Source organism: Odontesthes bonariensis, chromosome 24, assembly GCF_027942865.1.
Source record: "Odontesthes bonariensis isolate fOdoBon6 chromosome 24, fOdoBon6.hap1, whole genome shotgun sequence".
NCBI lineage: Eukaryota > Metazoa > Chordata > Actinopteri > Atheriniformes > Atherinopsidae > Odontesthes > Odontesthes bonariensis.
In genome coordinates, this window is record NC_134529.1 from 21,679,866 (window position 1) to 21,702,644 (window position 22,779).

The window sequence follows — 22,779 nt, forward strand, 5'->3', positions numbered from 1 at the left end:
AAAAAAAATTAGGAATGCATTACACTTTTGTAGCTTAATTTGACTCATTTTACATCATGCATGATTGTACAACCAAAAAATGAATTATGCCTTTCGAAAGTCACATTTGGAAGTATGAAAACCTTCTCAAGAGATTCACACCGCCCTCCAACAACAGCTGCAATCACGCAGTAAATAAATCGTGCGATCATTTGCTCTATTATGGGCTTATTAGCATATAATGATTTGTGCGAGCTTCCCTGGTGTTTAAGGATGAGCTTGTCAGAAGTAGTGCCGAAAGTTGATCTCACATCACAGATGTGTCTGCATCCTCAGTGAGGAGCAATTGCTGTAAAATCCTCAAGGACAGAGATGAATCAGCCTGGCGGCAGAAGCAACTTTAGATTCCATACTTAGAGACAAAAAAGGGAAAGGGAAATTTATTTGAGACATGCAGTCAATAACTGATCAATTGTTTGACAGTCAATTTTTAAAACTGGGAAGCATAGGAACTCAGGAATTTTATTGATGGAAACAATGAAAACTTTCAAAGTGAATTAATGCCTTGATAGGACAGAAGAATAATGACACCTAGACACATGCTGTCAGTACCGATGCCTTTTGCATCTTGGTTTTGGAACAATGAAACAGCCCTTTACCCTCACAAGTATATGGATAGAATATTGAGGACCTTGTTATGGCCCATTTGGTCCCTCTACAACCAGAGTAAGAGCTTGGTTTGTATAACAGACAGAAGGTCAGAATAATTTCTGGTGTATGTTGGACTCTGCCAGGCCTGTCCTTTGTCACTGATTATGTTCATAACAGCCCCCCCTTGTTCCTGCTGTTGCCTCAGAACTTGCATGTGCCCTGCCAGCCACGAAGCCTACTGGCCTCTAGCCAGTCCCTGCGCTTGTCCTGGGGCCTACAGGCTACCCAGTAGCTCCAGCTTCTGTGCCTACCTCTGGGCTGGCAGGCATCCAACCAACTCCAGCCCAGAACGGTCTCCTGCGTTGTCTGCCACGCTGGCCCCATCTGCATCCCGGCTGGGCTCCAGGAGAGGTCCCAGCCTTTCCACTTTCATCCACTTTGCACCTTGGTAAGCCCCCAAAGAGGTTCCAGTTTCATCAGCTTCATCTTGCTCACCTGTTCAACCTGCATCTTGGACTGGCTTCCTGGGGGGTTCCTGTTTCACAGGTATAGTCAGCTTCCAGGTAGCCCTCTAGAACTGTTGAGCCTTCTGCCTTTCTTCTCATTCTCCTCAGTAGCCAATTGGAGTGGTTTAGACATCTGGTCAGGATACACTCTGGATGCCTCCCAGGGGAAATGTTTCAGACTTGAACTGGAGAGATGATATCTCTTGGATTGCTTGGGAACACCTTGGTGTCCCCTCCAGAAGAACCTGAGGAGGTGGCTGAAGAGAGGGAGGTCTCAGGATCTCTGGCCTGACTGTCTCTGCCCATGATCTGGTCACAGATAAACGTCAGAAAATTCTATTCAGAATTTTAAAATTGGAATAAGAGATAAATGTTGAATTGTTAGGGGTTAGAAAGATTAATAATTTAGTTGACATCTTGGATAGCATAGTACCATAATTAAGTTCAGGTCTCTCTTATTATTCTTTGGTGTTAGGGCTCTTCTGTCCTTGTGACCGATGACTCCTCAAATGAAACAAGCTCATTATCTCTCCCCAGCCAATTAAAGTGGACTCAAGAGCCTGTGGTCTTCGTTGTCTTTGGATAGGGATGTCCAAAAAAAGCTATGGGTATCAAAGCCACTGGAGATGAATGCCTTTTGTGCACTCACTAATACACAAACTTGCACTCAGTCATTCACATAAACTCCCTCAAAGAGAACCTCTTATGAATGCATAAGCCCACATTAAGACATGCACCGAACCTCCTGTGCTTCTGCTTTTTTTCCCCCTCAGAGACACACACAGAAAGCTGCCATAGCGCCTGAAGCAGCTAATTGGCTCGTAACTAATCCCACTTCTGTGTGACCGCTGATAGAAATGAAGTCTGCTGCTTTTAGCGCGACACTATGAACGAGGAAGCAGTGACAGAACCCCTTTGCAGAACAACACGTTAAGTCATTTACATTTGAAAAGGGGAAGGTGGAGGAGAGTTGGCTTTGCAGAAAATTACACTCACAGCAAATATCAAAGGGGGAATCATTTTTCTCATACTCATATAGAACAATAAATGTCCGCCAATACGTTTAATGTACTTTGATAAAAAAAACTTTGTTTGAATATAAATGCTGTTTGACGTAGAATTCTTTTAAAAATTGGCCACCAAAAAGGCTACCCAATTCTTTGAAGCAGCATGGCACCCTGTCTTCGCACACAGAGGTTTATTTGGACCCTCTTTACAAATAATTTTTGACAAAAATTCATCATTTTGTGCACACTGTAGATTTGGACTTATTCAGTTCAGTTAGACATTTCTGTTTACAACAATGGGAAGAGATTGTGGATTATATGTACAAATTAAAAGAGGGTCAGACAGACTGCGAGACGAAGTCACCCCTCAGGACACATAAGTCCACGTTCAATATCTTTCTGATAGAATATTAACTGTTCTGAGACACTTTTCTGTTGTTTATATACACTACTTTGTAACCTAGTTTCTTGTTACTATGGTTACCCCCATGCTCCATGGATAGATAGTCTCCCTACCAGTAAGCCAGATACAGACCTGCATTGTGATTGCATTCACCAAAACAAAATTAATCTTGTGATTCAGTTGAAAATAAATGAGCTTTTCAATTCTTTTTTGTTTTCCACTTTAAAAAAAAAATCAGAACAGATCCACACTTTTAATACACAATAACATCAAATGAGTCAAAACAGAAATTCCCCAGCAATAATCCTGTTTTACCTAATATCCTGATAAAATAAGAAAGTGGTTTTAGGAAATGCTCAGGAAGTAACTCGTCTGTCATGTCAAGAAACCTTAGCACAAAGCTTTCATGAGAATCACAAGATGTATGAGAATCTCTAGACTAGTTACTATACCTGAAACCTGCAAGTTACTATTATTTGCCTTGCTGGGTAACAGTTCACTTCAGCACTGCTACTATGGATAGGTTTTGCCATTGATATCATTTCAAAGATACCACATGGATTGAGTTTCATCTCCCCTTTTTCTCCATTTATTCAAACAGCGCAGCTTGTGCTCACCGACAGTTTTTTACAGCAGATGGAATGGTGCATTTGTACTCTGATATACGTACATCACAGGTAAGTGCTCTTGAGTCTCCATAACCAAAGGATGAGATCACACTGGAATCTTCCCTGCATTAAAAGCAGTGTGGGGGCTGCTTTAATGTAGGCACCATGAAGCACAACTCCAAACCAGAAGGAATTCGAACAGTATGGAAAATGAAAAAAAAAAAGACACAGTGACTCACCATTTACTTTGAAGGAAAGAACCTAACATATTTCATGCTTTGTCATCTTTATTTCATATGCTTCTACGCTTCCCTTTTCCCATTTCAGACCATTTCAACACCATCCAATAAAGCAGGGAAGTTAAATAAAGGAAATTAAATAGTGTTTACAGTATATCATCGTCATTTTTAAGACAAACTAAAACAATGTTCCTCAAAGAAAGATTGGGAGGGATTTACATATTTTGTCCCCTCTATGGTATATAACATAATTCAATTAATTTTGCAAAGAAATTCAGAAGGGTACAGGTGCAAATCCCTCAGATGGCACTGCATGAGGAATCATCATTCATTAAAATGCAACAGCAAGCCCTGTACTGTTGCACACCTTTAGATGTGTTTGCAGGATGAATGGGGCACATTAACTCCTGAAAAGCATCATCGTTTGGTATCCTCAATGCCAGAAAGTCCTTTAAGTGTTTGTAAGAGACGGTGAATGGTAATATCGCAAAGTGGCAAAAGCTTCACCGTTCCCTTTTTTTTCCATTTATTTTTTAATTCGTCACGGGCCTGAAACGTCAAAGTAAATGAAAGAAACACTGATATGAGCTTCTATTGCAAGACATCAGACTATATTGCATGTTGAATTAAAGAGGTATCCTGAAAGCTGAATTGTGGCGAAAAGTAGCTAACTGGCTTATTTGAATGTCAGCTATGTAATGCAGAACTACCCAGGTCTGAGGCCATGGTGAAGGTGGACTGTGGTCTCCAAAAATCCCCTTCATTTTGTGTTACAGTTTGTTGTTTATATCTTTCTTACATGGAAGGTAACAACTCTCCTGTGTGAAACAAGACAGCTAAGCTTCAGAAGAGGACGTTTCCTTTGGGATTTGTTTGTTCAGTAGACCTGTTAACCTAACTCCAACAAGAAATATGTTTTCTTACCACCAATAGGAGGTCAGAGGTCAGGATCAGCTGAAGAACGACTACACAGAAAATGCTGGATATGTTGCTTAAGGACAGCTCACCACTGTGGATGTTTGTAGTCCCAAGAGCTTGAATTAGAGCCTTTCTTCTGAAAATTGGTGTATGTGTGTGTTTGCGTGGCAGCGATTAGAGCATTAGACTAAGGATGCCGCTCATAAACCAGTGTAAAATGAGGCAAAGTGCCCGCTTACAGAGGCTGATGACAAACGTTCTGACCTTGCCTCGACGCATGACAGTTTTTATAAGTCATTGGAGCACCAATGTCATCGTACCTATTTAAAAAAAGCCAAGGATCGTGGTCTTTCATTATCTTATAGAACTGGTTTATGGATAAAAAAAACATATACGGTTGTAATTAGCAGAGCTGTTGCTGTGGTTACAAAATGTCTCAATTCTCAGCTCATGAATAACCATTTTTAACATTCCCAATCTCCGTGGAAACAGAACCACATACCTATATACAGTAAATGCAAGCTTGTGGATCAGCTTTAAGTTGATATATACCACGATGTTCTTCTCGGAAAGTTAGTTTGTTCTTTGATTTAGCCCATTACTCGATGTACTTATAAACATGTGGAGCATCCAGTGGCATTTTTTGAGAAAATAACTGTAAACAGAACCATCCTATGCATCTGATATATTCAGTGGCTGGATATGAAAAGGCTTTCCTTTGCAAAACAGATTTTGACCCCAGACATTGAACCACAAGTTTCTAACAATCGACAATCACAAATCTGCTGCTCCCTGCACATGTGAATATAAATTGAGTGCAGCAAAATTTACAGTGGGAGGACAACTGAATGCACATCAAATCACAAACGGTGAATGGGGAAAATGGCATTTATGATTGTTCCATTCAGGATTCAGTTGAACAACAGCTTACATGATGTTTTTAAAGACAGAGTCCATTCATACTAGTTTCAGTGAAACTATATAAGAACGAATAAATTGTCAGGTTGGAAACATGAAATCATTGTTATCATTTTGGGGTTAAGAGGATACATTTAGTACTTTTGAGGAAGAAACTAGCAGATACCAGCAGATATTTCTGTATCAGTTGACGAAGGCAGCATCGTAAACAGGGCTAAGTACTCTCTTTTATCTGTCTTGAATCTCTTTGGGTCATATGTCCCAGATTGATTTTAGTTTTAGAATCGTCTTTCTTTTTTAATTAGTTTCTACAAATTGAAAATGCACATAAAGACATGTCGAAAACGCAATGTTTCCCATCAAAATTAACATTACTATACATTACCATAGACCAATTGTAGACACACGATGATATTTGGCCTGAATTTGATAAAGTCAGTATCTAGTGAGAGGGTTTATCCCCACTCCGATGTTTGTGCATTGATTTCACATGCCATGTTTTTGCACACATGCCAGCAAATGAGCAAACAGCCACAAATAATGACCTATAATTAGAGCCCCACATGTGCAAAAACACGAGAGCCAAATTATGCTGAGTCAATTTTTTATTGACAGATTTTTTCCTACTACTTTTCCTTTTCTGAAGTGGATTGGATCTCATGTTTCACACAGTGAGCTAATGAAACATTTACTGCTCGAGGTAAAAAAATAATTGACCACCAACATCTGCAGGGAAGCCAGACTTAAAGGGAGATGCTTCAATCTTTCAATTCAAATAGAATATCAATACGTTTATCCAGGATACAGTGAGATTGCTTGGCAACAACGTATCATAGAAGGAAGTAAAAGCAGAATCACCAGTGTCTAATCTTGTAACAGATAAGTGCAGATAAAAAAAATATATAAAAACATTGCCACGGAGAGCATACATCTGGTTTTCGTCCAAATTCTGCGAATCTAAGTTGTCAATAAAAAATATTTGCTAATTTTGTTCAAACGTTTAATAGGAAATTGCTGGAGGGAGGCTGTGATTTTGGCAGTCCATCTCTACAGCAGTTCCAGCTACCTCCTCAAAGGAAAACATATTAACAAGTTCTGCTCCCAGCTTCCCCCGTGGGCAATGTGAATCAGAAATCTGAAGGGACAACCGATCGTGTTTAGCATCTCTGTCCCTGCATATGAAATTGATGAAATAATTATGAGCTTGAGTTTCAGTGTTATGGGAGATACACAGCTGCAGGGGAGCTAGTTTGGAACAAAACACAACACACACACACGTCAAGAAATGAGAGCCAAACATATGGTAGTCATGAGAAGGGCAACAGCTGCAGCTGGAGTGGAATTTTAGGTTGTTAGCTCCGTACAGGCCACTGTAGCATTGTAAAGTACAGATTCCGACAGTATAATGCAGTGCAGTGTGTTACCTGATTGTACAGGTTCTGATAAGCAGTGCAGTACAGAATACTACACAATACTTAAGCATTATGTTAGAAATATAGTTTACATATAAGCCATACTACAGTATGACACAATTATACTATACAGTTATATAGATATGATAACAATAATACTTGAATGCTCTCGCAAAGGCTTATGTCACAACTCGGTCACTCCGGTCGTCTAGCAGTGCCTACACCACGCTTAAGACAATCCAGACTCTTTTCATGTGTGGTTCCACGATGGTGGAATGACCTACCGAGTGCTACAAGAACAGTCTACACTATCTTCAAGAAACTCTTGAAGACCCAGCTCTTCAGAGAGCATCTCCTACCCTAGTACTTACCCATTACTTCCCTACCCCCTCTACTGCACTTTCCATTTCTGAACTTCCCTCTATGCCTGCACTCTATCTCTACACTGTGACCTCTGACAGAGTCGGACTAGGTTTCCTTCTACGTAGCTTATAGCTTTGATGTTAGCTGTAATGTTACATCCTCATTTGTAAGCTTTGTATAAAAGCGTCTGCTAAATGCATAAACATAAACACATACACATAATATACAGTGCAGTCTACTACAATATAGTATATACCAGTGTAGTATTCTCCACTGCAGTACTACTGTTGTACAATGTAGTACTATGCACTATACTATATTGTCTATAAGTAAACATCCTTCCAGAAAGATACCACTTAAGAAGTATCAATAGCAAATTGTAGATGAAAACTTAAAGGTACTGGTTTTGTCCCTCTTACTGAGGTCATAGATAAGATCATTACATTAATGATAAAAAGGCGTCAGTGTGAAAGAAGTACTCTACTGGAGGAGTGATAATATGATATATAGGAGTTTAAATCTGAAGACCGTGTGGTTACCACAGGCTGTACAGATTTTTTTCAATTTAATTTGAAGCATAATCAACCATTTATAATAATCCCCTTTTCAATAACAGCATAGCGAAACAAAAATGCCTCAGATGGCAAAGTCTGGCAAATCAGTCACAACGTGGCCTCAATCAAGGAGAAAGCCACGCACAAAGTAATGAGTTGACAAGATGACTAAATTCATAGATGTGCAATTATTTTTAGGGTTCATCACTCCCCCACCCCATTCAATGACTAGCCTACTTCATCTGCTTTTAACACTAATCCAATGTGTTCGTATATCGGTCTTTATATTTCCTTTAGCTTAGCTAAATTGAGCTTTAAAATTATTCACAAAATAAATAAGACTGTTTTGAACTTTTCTAACGTTCTATGAAATAATGAACTGGTTAAAATAAAATCATGAATCTACAGTTTGCTTCAAATGGTTTCTCCAGCGTTCTTAATTCTGGCCATATGCAGCGCAGACGTTCACTAATGCGCACATCTTCGGGTTCAACTCACTTTTAAAAGAGACCATCTATAAGTAGTTGCTTTTTTACATCACCTGCGCCTGACAGCTGCCGCGCGCCTGCTGTCAGGTGGCATCAACACAAATACAGACTTGTTGCTCTGTCCGTGGTCCTGAAACGGCCTTGACGCGTCATCGTTTTGCTAAATCCCTTTTCCCTCCCCTTTCCCCCCAGAAATAGCTCTTTTGGTGTCCCTGTGATCCTGAATAATTTATTTCGAACCGTCGCTCCGCTGTGACATTTGCTCACATCGTCCCCGGGCAACAGTGGGCAGGAGCATGAATCCCTCATCAGAGCACGGAAAGGTCAAGTGATATTGATCTTGCCGTACAAACACGCTTTCATATTGTCAGGATCAAACTTCCAAAGTTGGGATCGGGTCGAACATGACGGGTCACTTCGAGGCTCATGGTCAGACTCTGCTCTTCTGAAGCCTTTTTAGAAACAGAAGCCGGGAAATTAGTCCTCGAGCTGACAGATTTAGGATGATAGATCTCTCGCGCGATGCTGAGGAGTAAGTTCAATCATCTATTTGTGCTAAATATGCGGCGCGTAAAACGCGCGCTCCGGGGCGGGGACTGCTTTGGAGAGGCAGCACTGAAGATCAGCAGATCAGCACGTTGCTTTGCATCTACAGGTTGCTTCGAGTACCTCTCCTCCTCTGTGAACATTTTCTCCATCCAGTCTAATGTAGAACCTAACTAGTGGTCATGAACTGAGAGCAGAAGGGGTTAGACAACGCTAAAACAGTTTGGACATCCACGGCGCAAAACCACCCGATTACAACCTGCTTTAACAGCAATGAAACTATACGGCGAGGGACTTTTTCCTCATCAGCTGTCCCCTAAGCGTTTCCTCGGAGGACCGCGCGTTTTAATCGACACCACCATGTCACAGGTCCCCAGCAGCAGCTGCACCGCGGAGACAACAGCGACATAATGGCATGTAGGAGCGGCTGCTGCTGCAGCTCCGGTCCGATAAACGAGGATAACGCGCGCTTCCTGCTGCTGGCGTTGTTCATTGTCATCTATCTCCTGTGTGGGGCCGCCGTCTTCTCGGCGCTGGAACAGCCCAAGGAGCGAGAGGCGAAGGAGCGCTGGGCGCAGCGGTTCGAGCATTTCTCGCAGAAGTATAACCTGAGTAAGAAGGACTTGAATAACTTCCTGAGGAACTATGAGGAGGCGAACATGGCGGGAATCCGCGTGGACGCGATCAGACCCCGATGGGACTTCACGGGGGCTTTTTACTTCGTGGGAACTGTGGTATCAACCATTGGTGAGATAGAGGGGAAAGTCGTACTTAACAGTGTAAAAATGCCATTTTTAATGTCAAACCTAACGTTACAGTATGAAGCCACTGCGAAATATTACTCTAAAGCCCTTCTTTGGGGGTCACGATCAGTTTATAAGTTTTTGTGTGTGTGGGTGTTATGAGCCTTTTCAAATTGTATTCTTCACTCGGCTACAAATGGTATTTGTCAGTTTTCCCTTTTTTATTTGGGAAATGTTGTCACAAACTCTCTCACATCATGGTCAGCTCTTACATTTCACAGGCCAAAAATTCTTGTTTGAGCACAAAATCCAATTTTAGGGATAAAAGGGAACTACACAAAGAAGGAGAAGAAAATCCCTCAGAGCAGTATTTGTCTTTGACAATTTTCTCCTCATCTCAGAACTCTCCGTCTCCGTGACTGTCTGACAGCATTTGAGTTGTTAGTGTCGGTGGAGGAGACCAGCAGGATATGTCTGAGCAGCTGTTCTGAACAAGAACACTGCTCTTGACCCTTCGCTGTCAAAACATTCCCTCCGACTTGTGCCCCCATTCCTTTTTTTTCCTGTACATGATTTGCCAATCAAACATCTTGAGGGGAGAGAGTTGATCTTTATCGACTGACAGAACGACAGGCCTTCCGACTGATGACAATCTCAGGCCATAGTTTATATGGAGGCACTCTGTATGAAACACCGTGTTTGGAGTTTGACGGAGCCTAAAAAGAGAAAAAGATTGAAATCATGAATACCGAAATCACCATTTCCTTGGACCTGCCTGCGAGATTATCAACAGCACAGCACCACATGATGAGTTTAACCCCAGAAATTTGCCTCGTTTTTCATTCACGTGGTTGCCTCCCGAGTGCAGAAACATCATTGTTATGTGTTTGAACGCAGTCAGTTTGAGGTTCAGACAGTGTAAGTAATGTGCTGCTCTATACTGCACTGCAGAGAGACTTCACCTTATATCGCTGATCTTATGACAGACAAGTCATCAGAAATGATGTCTTGATTACTGTAACTGACTCTGAATCCAGCTCTTGTTGGTCAACGATTCCATTTATGTCAAATCTTGTCCGTTTCAGCAGTCATGTGTAACCTTTCTCGTCTTGAATTTCATCTTACATTCTGGTCTCGGTTTTTGAGGGACGCACATGAAGCCAGAGAAACCCACCACAAGCACAACCTCCGTGAGTATCGTAAGTGTACGTAGTCACAGGGAACTTACAAAACGCCTAATTCAAAGGCACCTTGTAAGGCATACGCTGGCATCAGATTGAAATTCTACTGATGTTGACAATTGATCACACCTCACAAGTTGTGACTATATTTCCAGCATTTCACTCCAATGGAACCATAAATCCCAGCAATCTTTTGATATCGTTAGTTAGCTTTTTTTTACAGGATCGTCTGTCGGCGATCTATTTTCTCCTGCGATGGTGAGGGAACGCTACAGTTTGGCCCTCCCTCTGCTTTTCGAGTTTACATCCATTTTTGTTGCCTCAAGTTTTTCCATTAGCTTTTTCTTTGTGTCCCTTCTCTCTTGGAATACACAATGAAGTAAATGGCACCTTGCTAAAGGAACAAAAGACAAATGGTGTAAACTCACAGCAAGACCAGCATGAAGACTGGAAATGGGGAAACAAGCCCAAACATGAGAATATCCACTTGTAACTGCAGCTACAAATCAGTTTTTGCGTGAATTAGAAAAAAAAAACACATTTATAATTCAGCTTTCGGGGTGCTGTTGGAGCAGTTTTATGTTGCAAAATCAGACCACAAGCAGTTAAGAGCTGCTGGCTGTCTCATATTTACTGTACACACAGGTAAATCGTTTTGTTGATTTTTGTCCCGGCACACAAAAAGTCTCCCCAAAAGAGACCATTACTTTGAAAGTTTTTTTTTTTACCTTTTAAGGAGATGCTTTCAATGCTTTTGTTACAGTGTTGATGTTCATATGAAACATAATTCTGTCAGTAAAGTGTATGTGGTCATACAAGAACAGGAAAGACAGGAGAGCTCACAAAGAGGGGGTGCCTCCTCATGGCAGGCTCCCAAATATTAACCAATCAGAAGAGAGTGGGGTTTTAGGGAGGGGGTTCTTAAAGAGACAGAAGCTAAACTGTTTCTTTTAGGCGCCGTTTACACATACCCGGGTATTTTGAAAAACGCATATTTTCTAACCTTCGTTTGCAAAAAAAACTAGGTGCACACAACCCCGTTTTTAAAAAAAACCACGTCTACATTGATCCGGAGAAATACGCTATCAGGAGCTGTTAAATTACGCCAAGCCTGACGGTGGCAGTGTTAGAACAATGAGAATTCCACACAAGCCAATCAGAAGCCTAATAGAGAACCGCTGACAGGAAGAACTTCCGGATCCTTTTCAAGAAGAAAATATTGCGCCAGGCTCATGTGTGTGGACTGATAGCGAGACTGAGCTACTTTTACACGTTGCGCTGGACTATAAAACTGCTAAAGCCGTGAAAAATGTCTTTGATGAAATGTATGACTGTAATTTTCAAAATCACACAAGCGAGTATAGCTCTCAACAACAGAAATGCTGCTAGTACCTCCATGCTTGCTAGATAAACAATGGACGGAGAGAAAGGCGTTCTCACGCTAGCATTCTGCCAACATGACGGATAGGGGCGGGGCTCTGTACTATGACGACAACTCTGCATTCCATTCTGAAAACTCCGTTTTCGTCTCTTTCAACCAGTTTACACACAAACGCTAAACGGAGTTTTTAAAAAATCTCCACTTTTGCCAGAGTTTTTTGTTAGCTTCGTTTTCGGAGGAAAAAACTCTGTTTGTGTATAAACGAAAGGCACAAACGAAGGGAAAGGTCTTCGTTTTTCAAAATACCCGGGTATGTGTAAACAGCACCTTAGAGACCTTAGAGCATAAAATCACAGGGGGATGTATAAAGGTCCAGCAAAAAAAACAAACAGACGCAGATTTGTTTTTTCGTTTTTAATTGGGAATCATACAAAGCTGCTCTGGCGGAGTCAGAGAATAAGAATTAGGTGGAAATCTAGAAATGAGCATGATAGGTTTCCTTTTAAGACAGTAAGGAGGGATTTAGAGAGAAAGCCAGATTTAAATAGCAAAACACCAGCCTCATCTAGAAGTTTTGTTTCGAACAACCGTCCTGACACCAGTGTTACAATGACACAGCAGTACACTATCTTCTTTCATTTTTTTCAGATACTATATAGTTTATTTAATGTCTCAAATGGATCGTTAACATCACACTTACCTGGGTTTGTGAAGCACGAAGGAAAGAAAAACACATCTGTAAAATCCAGCCCATTTGCCTTTATAGTCGTCTTTGGATGAAAACTCCGGCTCAATTAGCATCTTGACAACCATTTTGAACGAAGAGGCAATCAAACCCTCCACAAGAGGCCTGCCTGTGGCACAGCGCCAGTTTGTCACAAAGCAGAACATGTTTTCCATCACAGTACCAACTGTAATTTTTAACTTTCTTTTTATAGTGAGAGGGACTTGTGTGTTGCACTCATTGACAGTTGCCATACCTCTAAACAATTAATTTGTAATGCAACACAAAAAATTACACGTGGGATCAAACTTTTAGAAAATATCGTGAATTCAATAAAGTGAAAAACCAGTACAGGAATAGAGATAGGCAGCATTTCACAAGCTTTTAGTGTTAAATGAGGGGTGAAAAGGAGACACCGCTGACATTAGTGCAGGGGAATGTAAAACCTCTCACTTTGATTCCTTTTTTTTTTTGCATCTGTTGTTTCAAAAGAAACAAAGTCGCATTGAAACAACATCTCAGGGATTTAAAAAGAAAAAAAGAAAAGACAAATTTAAAAATCTGGGACAATGATTAAATGGAATGTCAGATGGCTCGACTGGTTCTCTCAGTCGCCAAACACATGCTGGAAATGGGAATAATTACAGAACACCTTAGTCCTCAAAGTGAATGTTAGCAAATTACAGAAACATTTAGAGAACAAGGGAGCGGATGTCACCAATGGCAACCCATTGCAGAGAGGCAGTTGCATGAGTACAATTTTAACTTCGAAGAAGAGGAGAAAAGTAATTGGCCATTTTCCCTCATCAGTAACTGGAAGTGTGTATCGTTTAAATGACAAAGCAGCTGGAGGCTTTTACCACTCTTATCTTCTCTACAAATAACCTATTCATTTACTTACAGCACTAGGATTCATTTGCAAGTGTGTGTGAGAAAGAAAATGGAGGTTTTACATAAGTTCGAGAAAGCTTATGCTTTATGGCGATTGCTTCTATTTTTCCGTCATTCAAAGTTGTTCATACACAATGAAAACAAACAAATTACGAATTCAAAATTCAGTTACTCCTTGCGATGACCTCTTCCTGTCTCGTTATTACCCATGTAGATGTCCACTCACTGCAGAATGATTTGTGTGTGTATGCCAGGGTTTGGAATGACCACTCCTGCCACCATTGGAGGAAAAGTCTTCCTGATGTTTTACGGCCTGCTGGGCTGCGCCGCCACCATCCTCTTCTTCAATCTCTTTCTGGAGCGTGTCATCACTGTCATCGCCTTCGTCCTCAAGTCCTGTCACGAACGGCGGCATAACAAGGCTGTGCTCCCGCAAAATGGACGCCGTCTCTCAGGGGGAGACAGAGCAGGCGGAGCTGGAGTAGGAAAAGGGGAGGATCTTGCCGGCTGGAAGCCATCAGTCTATTGTGTCATGCTTATTCTAGGAGCGGCAGCTATCCTGGTGTCTTGCTGTGCCTCCCTGATGTACTCAGCTGCTGAAGGCTGGGGCTACCTGGACTCACTTTACTTCTGCTTTGTGGCCTTCAGCACCATTGGGTTTGGCGATATGGTGAGCAGCCAGCGAGTCGTATACGAGGGCCATGCCACGGCTGCCTACCGGCTGGGTAACTTCCTCCTCATCCTGACCGGCGTCTGCTGCATCTACTCCCTCTTCAATGTCATCTCTATCGTCATCAAGCAGGTGCTCAACTGGCTGCTGAGGAGGTTGGAAGCCCCTTTCCGCTGCTGCTTTCCCAGGAGAGGTCACCACCCACATCGGCACCCCCGACGTAACGTGGTTGTCCCAGGCCACCTCCGTGCCCGTAGGGACCCCTCCATTGAGACAGACGCCATCAACGAGAGCGAAACCGACAATGGGCGCAGGATGTCTGGGGAGATGATCTCCATGAGGGACTTCTTAGTAGCCAACAAGGTGAGAACTTTGGGGCTGGAGCAGGTTCTGTCTCACACCCTGTGTGACATAATGCCCATCTAATTGTAATCAGTCAGTGGGGTTACATGGCACTGAAAGGATCGGATAATTGGCTAAATTAAAATAAGAAGGAGTTATTAAGTTCATGTAGACACCTTAATTGGACAAGAAATTGGATCGGTTCAGATTACTTGCAATCGGATTAAGACTCCGAGATAACTCGGTTGAAAGTCAAATTAAACGTGCTTGTAGACGGTGAAGCACGAGGTGAATTAGACTTTGCGTTCTGCGCATGCTCGAGATTTGCTCGGGGTCGTGAACCGGAAGTCGGAAGAGACGATATTACTGTTGTCGTCGCCGCGTCGGAAAGAAACAAACAATGCACCGTTGTGCATCGCGTTTGTGCAATAAGCATGCTCATCACAAACGAAATGTAGAGGGACGTAGCTTCATCTTGCTCTTCGTTCGCCATTTTCTCGAATACCTGAGTTTTTGTTGTTGTTGGTGGTGGTGAAGCGGTCAACCGGAAGTGGCTCTATTAGCAATAGTTGAAATGGGTACAGCGCCACCCATCGTATCGGAGTATGACATGCTTTGTGCCTATGATTCGATTCATTCACCGCCATATATCCAAGGATAATTACCCTTGCTCAAATAAGGAGAAACTCTATAATACGCCAATAATCCGATCCTTTCAGTGCCATGTAACCCCACTGAGTGAGGTTAGACCAACGTCTCATCAGTGATCTGTGATAGCCCGACAAAAATTAATGTGATTTATATTTTGATATACTGTAAGTCTTCTGTCTACACGGGTATTGTTTTATATTTTCTGCAGGCTACATACATATTAGTACTAAAAATTCTTTAAATATCAGTGGCTACCCCACTGTTCGAACAAATAATCAAGAGACTGATGAGCTGAGGGAGCAAGTGAATGTCAAAACTCTGTTCCCTCAGCTAAAGATTACTATAGTAACCTGATCTCACAGAAATACTTGAATAAGTAGGACCTCTTCAACATCACATTACATGTTGAAATGACATGCTCTGAAGTGAAATACCAGCTCTGCTGTGGTGGCTCCGGTGGACTCAGATTCCCTTTGAACGAATCTTTGACCATTTCACAGAAGCAGCAGTGTCCTCATAACCTCATGAAACTCATCATCCTCTCATACAAGTCAGTGGAGCAAAAACGTCTGTAGCTTTTCTTGGTGCAGTTATATAATTGTTGCACACCACGTGCCCTCATCACACAGTGCATTCTCGAGGTATCGTGCATATTTTACACGTTTCCGTGAGACCAGTTTGTATTCCAAAATGGATCAGAAACCAAATTACATCTGTTCACATCTGATGATCATTCTGGTGAAAGAACTTGACAGTTTACTTGCACAACAGTATTCTTATATTTACCTAATAAAGACCTTACTCTGAGTAATAAACTGCCATGTAAACAGCATTTTCTGATCACCTTAACCCAAAAGAGATCATATTCAGAGTATTCAGAGAGCAGAGTATTCTGATCTTAGTCAGATTATGTAGGAATGTATTCACTTTAATGGCACCATTATGTCTGACCTGAGGTTTCGTGGCATCATGCAACACACACTTCTGCTTTACAACGCGTGCTCTCAGGTCTTTGGGCCTGTAATGGGCTTGTTTTCATATATCCGGTGGCTTGTTTCTGTTACAACATCTGCCAACACTGGCTCTGACGGAGTTTGGTCAAGAACAGGTAGACTGATGTGAAAAAAAACGTTTTACTTGCTTCATGTTTTGGGGAACATAAATACAACAGAGGTTTTAGATGGGTGTAAACACTGCTGATGCATAGGGGGGACATAAGGTGGTTGAGAGTCATGAACTGAACTATACTCTGTAACATGGAATATGAATGGGTTTGTCTTATCTGCAATGCCTGTACACATCATAATTGGAATGTAGTGGGAATATTGCTGTGCATGTACACAGAGGCAGTACTAACCAGAAACTACAAAACTAATTGGCTCGATTCAAAGGAATGTGAATAAAATCTTTACATCGAAGAATAAAGTTAAAATTAGGATACTGTGGCATTCTGTCATTATAGATCTCTAACTTATCCCTTAAGATGGCCGTAACTAATACTCAAAATATCAGTGTGTGACTGTTTAAAGCATTTTATTGAAAATTGTATGATTTAACTTTATCATCTCATGTTGATTTTTTCAGTGAGATAGCTCAACGTCTATTGAATGCTCTGACGAAAGGTTTGGTGACACGATGTTCTGGATCCACGTCTTGGATTTGTAGAGCACTGTTAGCTCATAGCTAATGAGAATTTATTAACACACTTACACTCGTGAGATGGTGAGAATAGAAAACGTGCCTGCTGAAGTTAAGCATGTTAGCATTAAATTCCTCACTCAGGTAAATATCCACACTTAGAAATAAGTCAAAAACTAGCAGTCTCTCTCATGCATAAAATTTAGAGGTCAGTCCAGACGGGTTATCTTTAGGAGGAACAGTCAATTATCTGAAAAACAGAAGGTGGCTGCACTTTGTAATCATTACAAGGATGCTGGTGAACAATAAAGACATACTAGAAAGGCATTAAAGTCTCTTACGACTCCGCTTCCCATGTAAAAATAAACAGTCTCAGTTAAGCTATTTGCTTTATTATTCTTTTTTTTGTATATTTATGATTAATAATTTTGAAAGTTTGAATGGGCTGATTGGAGTGTATTCTCTACTACGCTGCTAAACAATGTTTAAAAAAGACATAAACTGTTGTACAAAGATGTGTTTACACTGAAAAATAACAAGTGAGGAATAAAAAAAGAGTTTATTAGCCTTAAAGGGGACTTTAATCCCTGATTGTAGGATCATCACCCTGGCCTAGCCTTATTCTTCATATCAAAATGGCATCAAAATTGATTGATACCGTTAGGCTAAATGCATATTGGGTGAGGGCCTATTCTTCTTCTGAGCGCGGACATTTAAGGCACACTAAGAAGAAAATTTCTCGACAAAAAAAAAAAAAAAAAACACACCCAGACCAAAGTCATTTCTCTCAGTTAGTATCCAATAGAAATGTGTGGTGGTGCATTTCTCTATAAAAAAATACAAACAAACACCCTCCTATGCTTGTATTTTACATGCTTGTTTTAGATGCCACACCCACTAAACCCCTAACCCTGCCACATAACCTTACTCTGTTGGATTTGATGTTGGTTGAGTTGAAGTTGAGCGGAGTTGGATGAGATTATGAGATTCGCAGCCAGACCTACTTGCTTTTTGGTGATGCCCCGTCCTAATTTTCCTTTTGTGTAGGCATCTTCATTAGACACACTGGAACAGCTTAAAACAAACTGGTGGCAAAATCTCTATTTGAGCTCTGGGTTATCTTGTTAGAACGCTGTCCCTACAAATCAGTAACCACCTGTTATACCTTTAAGCATTTTGATGGTAAAAATCTTGACCTTATATTATATAAGGGTTACATTTCCCAATCACATAGCGTGCTTCATATCATATCCAGAAGCTGTATTTGTAGCCATCTCTCTCCTTGAAATCCTTTGTTGTTGGTGTCTTAGCTTTTACAAGCTCCAAAGCTACTGAATGATCATAGAAATATTAGAGTAATATTAGAAGAACACTACAGGCAGCAGCGCATCTCTTTGATTCTCTATGTTCTTCATCAAGTTGCAGCTTGTGACTTTAATCATGAGACATGCTTCACAAGCAGTCTACAGCACGGCATAGAGTTAAGTTTTTATTGGCTGTCATCTGGATAATTTGCTAGACCTAAGATGAAAGAGATTGAAAAGTTGGACTAAGAGAATAATAATAAAAAAAAAGCAGTCAATTTCTTCAGTACCATAGTTGATATTTCAGAGCTACAGCCAGGCAGTTGTTACTTGCACAAATGTCAGTCAGATAAAGGCTTTAATGAGTTGAACAAGCCAAATTAAGATATCCAACAAGTTCAATTAAGATCTTCAACTCATCTGTAACCACAGTCTCTTTGTGCCTTTGCTGGTTTGAAATGAACGATTAACCTGCCAGAAGTTGCTGATAACATTAGAACCCTACATGACTGCTGTTTACAACAAAGGAAGTCGGGTTAGGCAGACTGACAGCAAATTTGATGGCAAAGGGATGAGATAGACTGTCTGTATGCGACTCCAAACTGCCAAACTCCCAGTTACTGAGCAGATCAGTTTTTTTGTATAATTCCTACTAATTTATAAGTGAAAAAGGTGCGGCAAAATGACGGCCATGCCTGAGTGTTAGGCTGTCCTGTTCTGGCACACATTCTAAAATGAAGCCCATACAGCATTAAACTCTACCTCACAGTCTAGAAGAATAAGACAGAGATGAAAAATACAAATTTTCACAGGTTTTAATGACTTCGAATGTTGCAGCTTCACAGATCGACTTCCTGATCAGTGATGATTTGCAGGGAGAATACATTGGCTCCTCTCACCTTTAGAGATGAGTGAGTGTTAAAAAAAACATTACAATGAACTGTTAAACATAAGTTCTTTATGCAGATAAATTACTTCAGGGTCGTTTCAAATTTACTACGTCGTTAACGTTAATGTTGAGGTAAATCAGCATAACTCCAAATCTATGTCTCTCTGTCACCTAAATGATGAAAGCATAATATTAGATACAGCTGACTACATGCAAGTGTCCTCAAATATTTCATTTTTTTTTAATGGAAGAATCCAAGGATCCATTTAATTGTAGAGGTCAGATTTGCAGAGGTAACACCAAAGACTGCTTGCTTTTCAATTTGTATTCAAGGTGCTTATTAACCTTTAACGTAGCTATAAAGATAATTAAAGATACGTAATCAATCTTTGGCAACAAAAATGTTATTGATTAAGCTAATTGTTTTGGTTATAACAACACTATTAAGTCTTTAGAAATGCGAGCAGAGCGGTTAATTAAAATGATAATTGCGGTACACGTTAATGCCAGCTTGCTACTGTGCTAACAACAGTATTAACACGCTGGTGTTAGGTGGACACTGTGAAGGAATATCTGCTCCAGATGGTTGGTCGTAGCTTTGGTATGTAAATAAGGACTTTCTCTGAACTCATCCCCTGCCTTATTAAAGATGAAATGCTGTTAAGTCTTCAGAGTAATTACCCAACAAGATGTTTCATCCCCAGATGTTTCATCCTCGGCCTCTTAGGAGCTGCAACGTGTTTAGATTTCACGTGTGTGCAGAAGTGAACAACGTGCTAACCCTTTTTCCTTCAAGTAAAGGCCGAAACCTTTATTTACTTAGACTGCTTAGAATATTGGGCCTTTATTAGTGGCAGTTTGTAATTGCTTGATTCTTATTATTTGTATGAGTTGTCATATTTATTTTCCAAACCGTATTCCTCACAACAAAATCTGAAATGGGGCACATGAACGCGTACAGTTATTTTCCTATGTAAGTCAACTGGAAATTCATATATTCTTATGGGAATCTCCATAATCTCCTCCATTTGATGTTTTCCATAATTAGTTTCCTGAAAATTTTTAATTTTTTGTGGGGGATTTCGGAGAGAGAGAGACCACAATGTGTGCCAGGAAGCTGGATAAAGTATTGGAACGATGAGAAGCTGTGTAACACAGGAAGTGTTCGCTTTGTCATTCACACATCTTTTAACGACATCTTTCACCTGAAGAGGAGGTCCATTACTATCAGTGGGAATCGCCCAAATCTCTGACAGATGTGCAACACCCTGCCTTGCATATCACTTGTCTTTCAGTGTAAGTGGGACATACATGGCGTATTAACTCTTCTGTGTTTAATGCATTCATCGGGTCTTCTGGGTTTTCTTTGGGAAATTAATTTAATCCCCACAACCCTGATTTGGATTAAGTGTGTATAGAAAATGGATGGATGGAAATTAAATTAATCTACATGCATTTAGCAAGCCTCCAAGATATTCCATAACATTTACATGTGTGACTTATCATGTTCAACTAAACGCGTCCAGCTGTTATTGAAAATTCTTCCCGAGCAGAGCTTGAACGTCTGAAACAAATTCCACGGCAGTCCTCGTAACATTTAATTTTTGTTTTTACACCATTCCAAATAAACGAACAAATAGATAAATCAAATAAAAAATGTAAATGTCAGGTGGAAAACTGATGATTTTTTTTCCCCCACACACTCATCTCACTCAAACCATCTCACTCAAAACATTACTTTGCAGACGGGGAAAATGAAAGGAAAAGGTTTCTGACCGAGAGAGGGAAATCTGCTTTCTCTTAGTCACGCTTGTTCAGGATTTGTCACCTTTGGTTTCACTTTAATCGTCACAACCAAAGCAGAGGACAGATGCCGTCTGTTGAATTCATATCACACCTGTGAGCTCAAGATGCGCCAGCCGGCAACACATTATATCTGTGTTTCAACAGGCTTCACGTGTTGAATGTACATTAGCTGCAAACATTTCCTCATGCTGATTTTTTTATGTCTTCCTGCAGGTGAACTTGGCCATTATGCAGAAGCAGCTTTCGGAGATGGCCATTGGGCACCCTCGTCCAGCCGGCTCGAGTTCGCGCCAGAACGGCTTCTCGGGAGGGGTGGGCGCCCTGGGCATCATGAATAACCGGCTGGCAGAGACTAGCGTGGACAGATAGGGGCAACTGTGTGAAGAGCTTTTGAAGTTGCAGAACGCAGATGAGAGAGGGTACGAGGCAAGCGCGGACACTGAGGGAGGCCGAACCCCAGCAGCTATGAATCCATCTCAGCCTACTTTCCTGCCAAGAACACGGCTTCTTGAATGACGCATGATAGTTTACTGGAGTCTCGCATCTGGACCAGAGTGCTGGAATGTTCCCTTATGAATAACCCAGTTTCCATGGTGATAAAAAAAAAAAAAAGCCTGCCTAGAGCCTTGTATCTAAGCTTCCTCACACCCAACTGCAACTTCCACTTCATCTGCTGTCTTTAACAGTAACTCACTATGACTCTGCCGAAGTCCATAATGTATCTGTCACTGTACAGGATATTAATGAGAGAGAAATAGCTTTAATAAAGTGAGTGTTTCGTGGTTTTTGTGTGTAAGAGTGGTGACTACATAAATGGACAATGGGATATTCACCGAATGAAAGGGAAGCCAAGTTCAAATCGTTTACCTTCAACGCAAAGCCCATCATCTTACTGCCATACTTTCCTCAGACGCATGTCAGCCATATTGCCCCTTCTTCAATTCACCCTCTGACTTGGCATTGCTTTCTTTCATTGTCACCACTTGCACAAGTCTAGACCACTTAAAGAGCACCTCATTACAAACCTAACAGAGAGTGTCTCCAGCTGAAACGATGTGTACTTTGGGTGTGCAGCTCATTACCGAAGGACAAATGCAAACATGAGGATATTTTCCTGTTTTCCAGACGCGCAGGTGGTTGCTATTGACATAGATTGAATGAAACAAGTAAGAGCTCATGATCTGTTTCTGGCTCAGCGGCGTTTAGTTGATGTTTATCTTGTAGTCTGGATTCCCAGCAAGTGCGGGAAGAAGGGACATGAGGCAGAGAGATGAGATTGTTAATGACACTCCCATAGAGGCACTGGCTTGAATCCTACTAGCAGCAGGGGGGCAGGAATACTTGTCGACACTCCATCATGCTTGAAGGAGATGGTATGTGTCCTCACTCTCTGTCATGCATCTGTGAGGACACTGAAATTGCTGGGGTAAGTATCCTCCAGGCTCCAGCTCTGACGTCACCGCCTGAGTATTTGACTCAAGTGAGGCTGATTTCCAGACGACGTGAGTAGACGGACAATTATCTTCTTTTTTTTAACGTTGCAGCGATAAAATGCCAACCTGGCAAAAATGTCAAAAGAAAACGCTGCCACATTTCTGTACGAAGCAATGAAGGTTGATTCGTGAGTCATCTGAATACGACAATCATTTGTGGTTTATAACAAACTCACAGGAGGGGGATTCCAGGAGATTCATTTATGAAAAAACGTTCCTGTCTTCTTCTGCTTGGAATTGAGCGAACACTGAAAATGACAAAAATATGGCAGTTAGCTGCCGTTAGTGACATAGTGAGCTGCATCTTTGCAATGTGACATTTATGGCTAGACTTCTCCACTTAATGACTTAACGTCCCTACTGAGAGAAAAAAAAAGCGATAGGAACCTTTTTCTCTGCATTTTTTCATTTCCTCTTGACAATATTAGTAAGGCTTAACATTGTGTTCAATTATTGACATGTCATGTAATAGTA

At 41.1% G+C, this 22,779-nt stretch overlaps 1 protein-coding gene across 1 annotated transcript; it reads left to right on the plus strand.

Moving 5' to 3' along the window:
- The first annotated feature begins 8,424 nt into the window (after positions 1 to 8,424).
- kcnk13b (potassium channel, subfamily K, member 13b) lies at positions 8,425 to 22,733 on the plus strand. Its single transcript, XM_075459006.1, has 3 exons — positions 8,425 to 9,339; positions 13,767 to 14,545; positions 21,026 to 22,733. The coding sequence occupies exons 1-3, from the start codon at positions 9,003 to 9,005 to the stop codon at positions 21,179 to 21,181; spliced, it is 1,272 nt and encodes a 423-aa protein (XP_075315121.1). The 5' UTR covers positions 8,425 to 9,002; the 3' UTR covers positions 21,182 to 22,733.
- Positions 22,734 to 22,779: the final 46 nt, after the last annotated feature.

Excerpts from the sequence above, each read along its gene's own strand:
- kcnk13b (XM_075459006.1), top strand. The coding sequence starts at position 9,003 with ATGGCATGTAGGAGCGGCTGCTGCTGCAGCTCCGGTCCGATAAACGAG. Across the intron at positions 9,340-13,766 it reads AACTGTGGTATCAACCATTG|GGTTTGGAATGACCACTCCT; the intron begins GTGAGATAGAGG and ends TGTGTATGCCAG. Across the intron at positions 14,546-21,025 it reads ACTTCTTAGTAGCCAACAAG|GTGAACTTGGCCATTATGCA; the intron begins GTGAGAACTTTG and ends GTCTTCCTGCAG.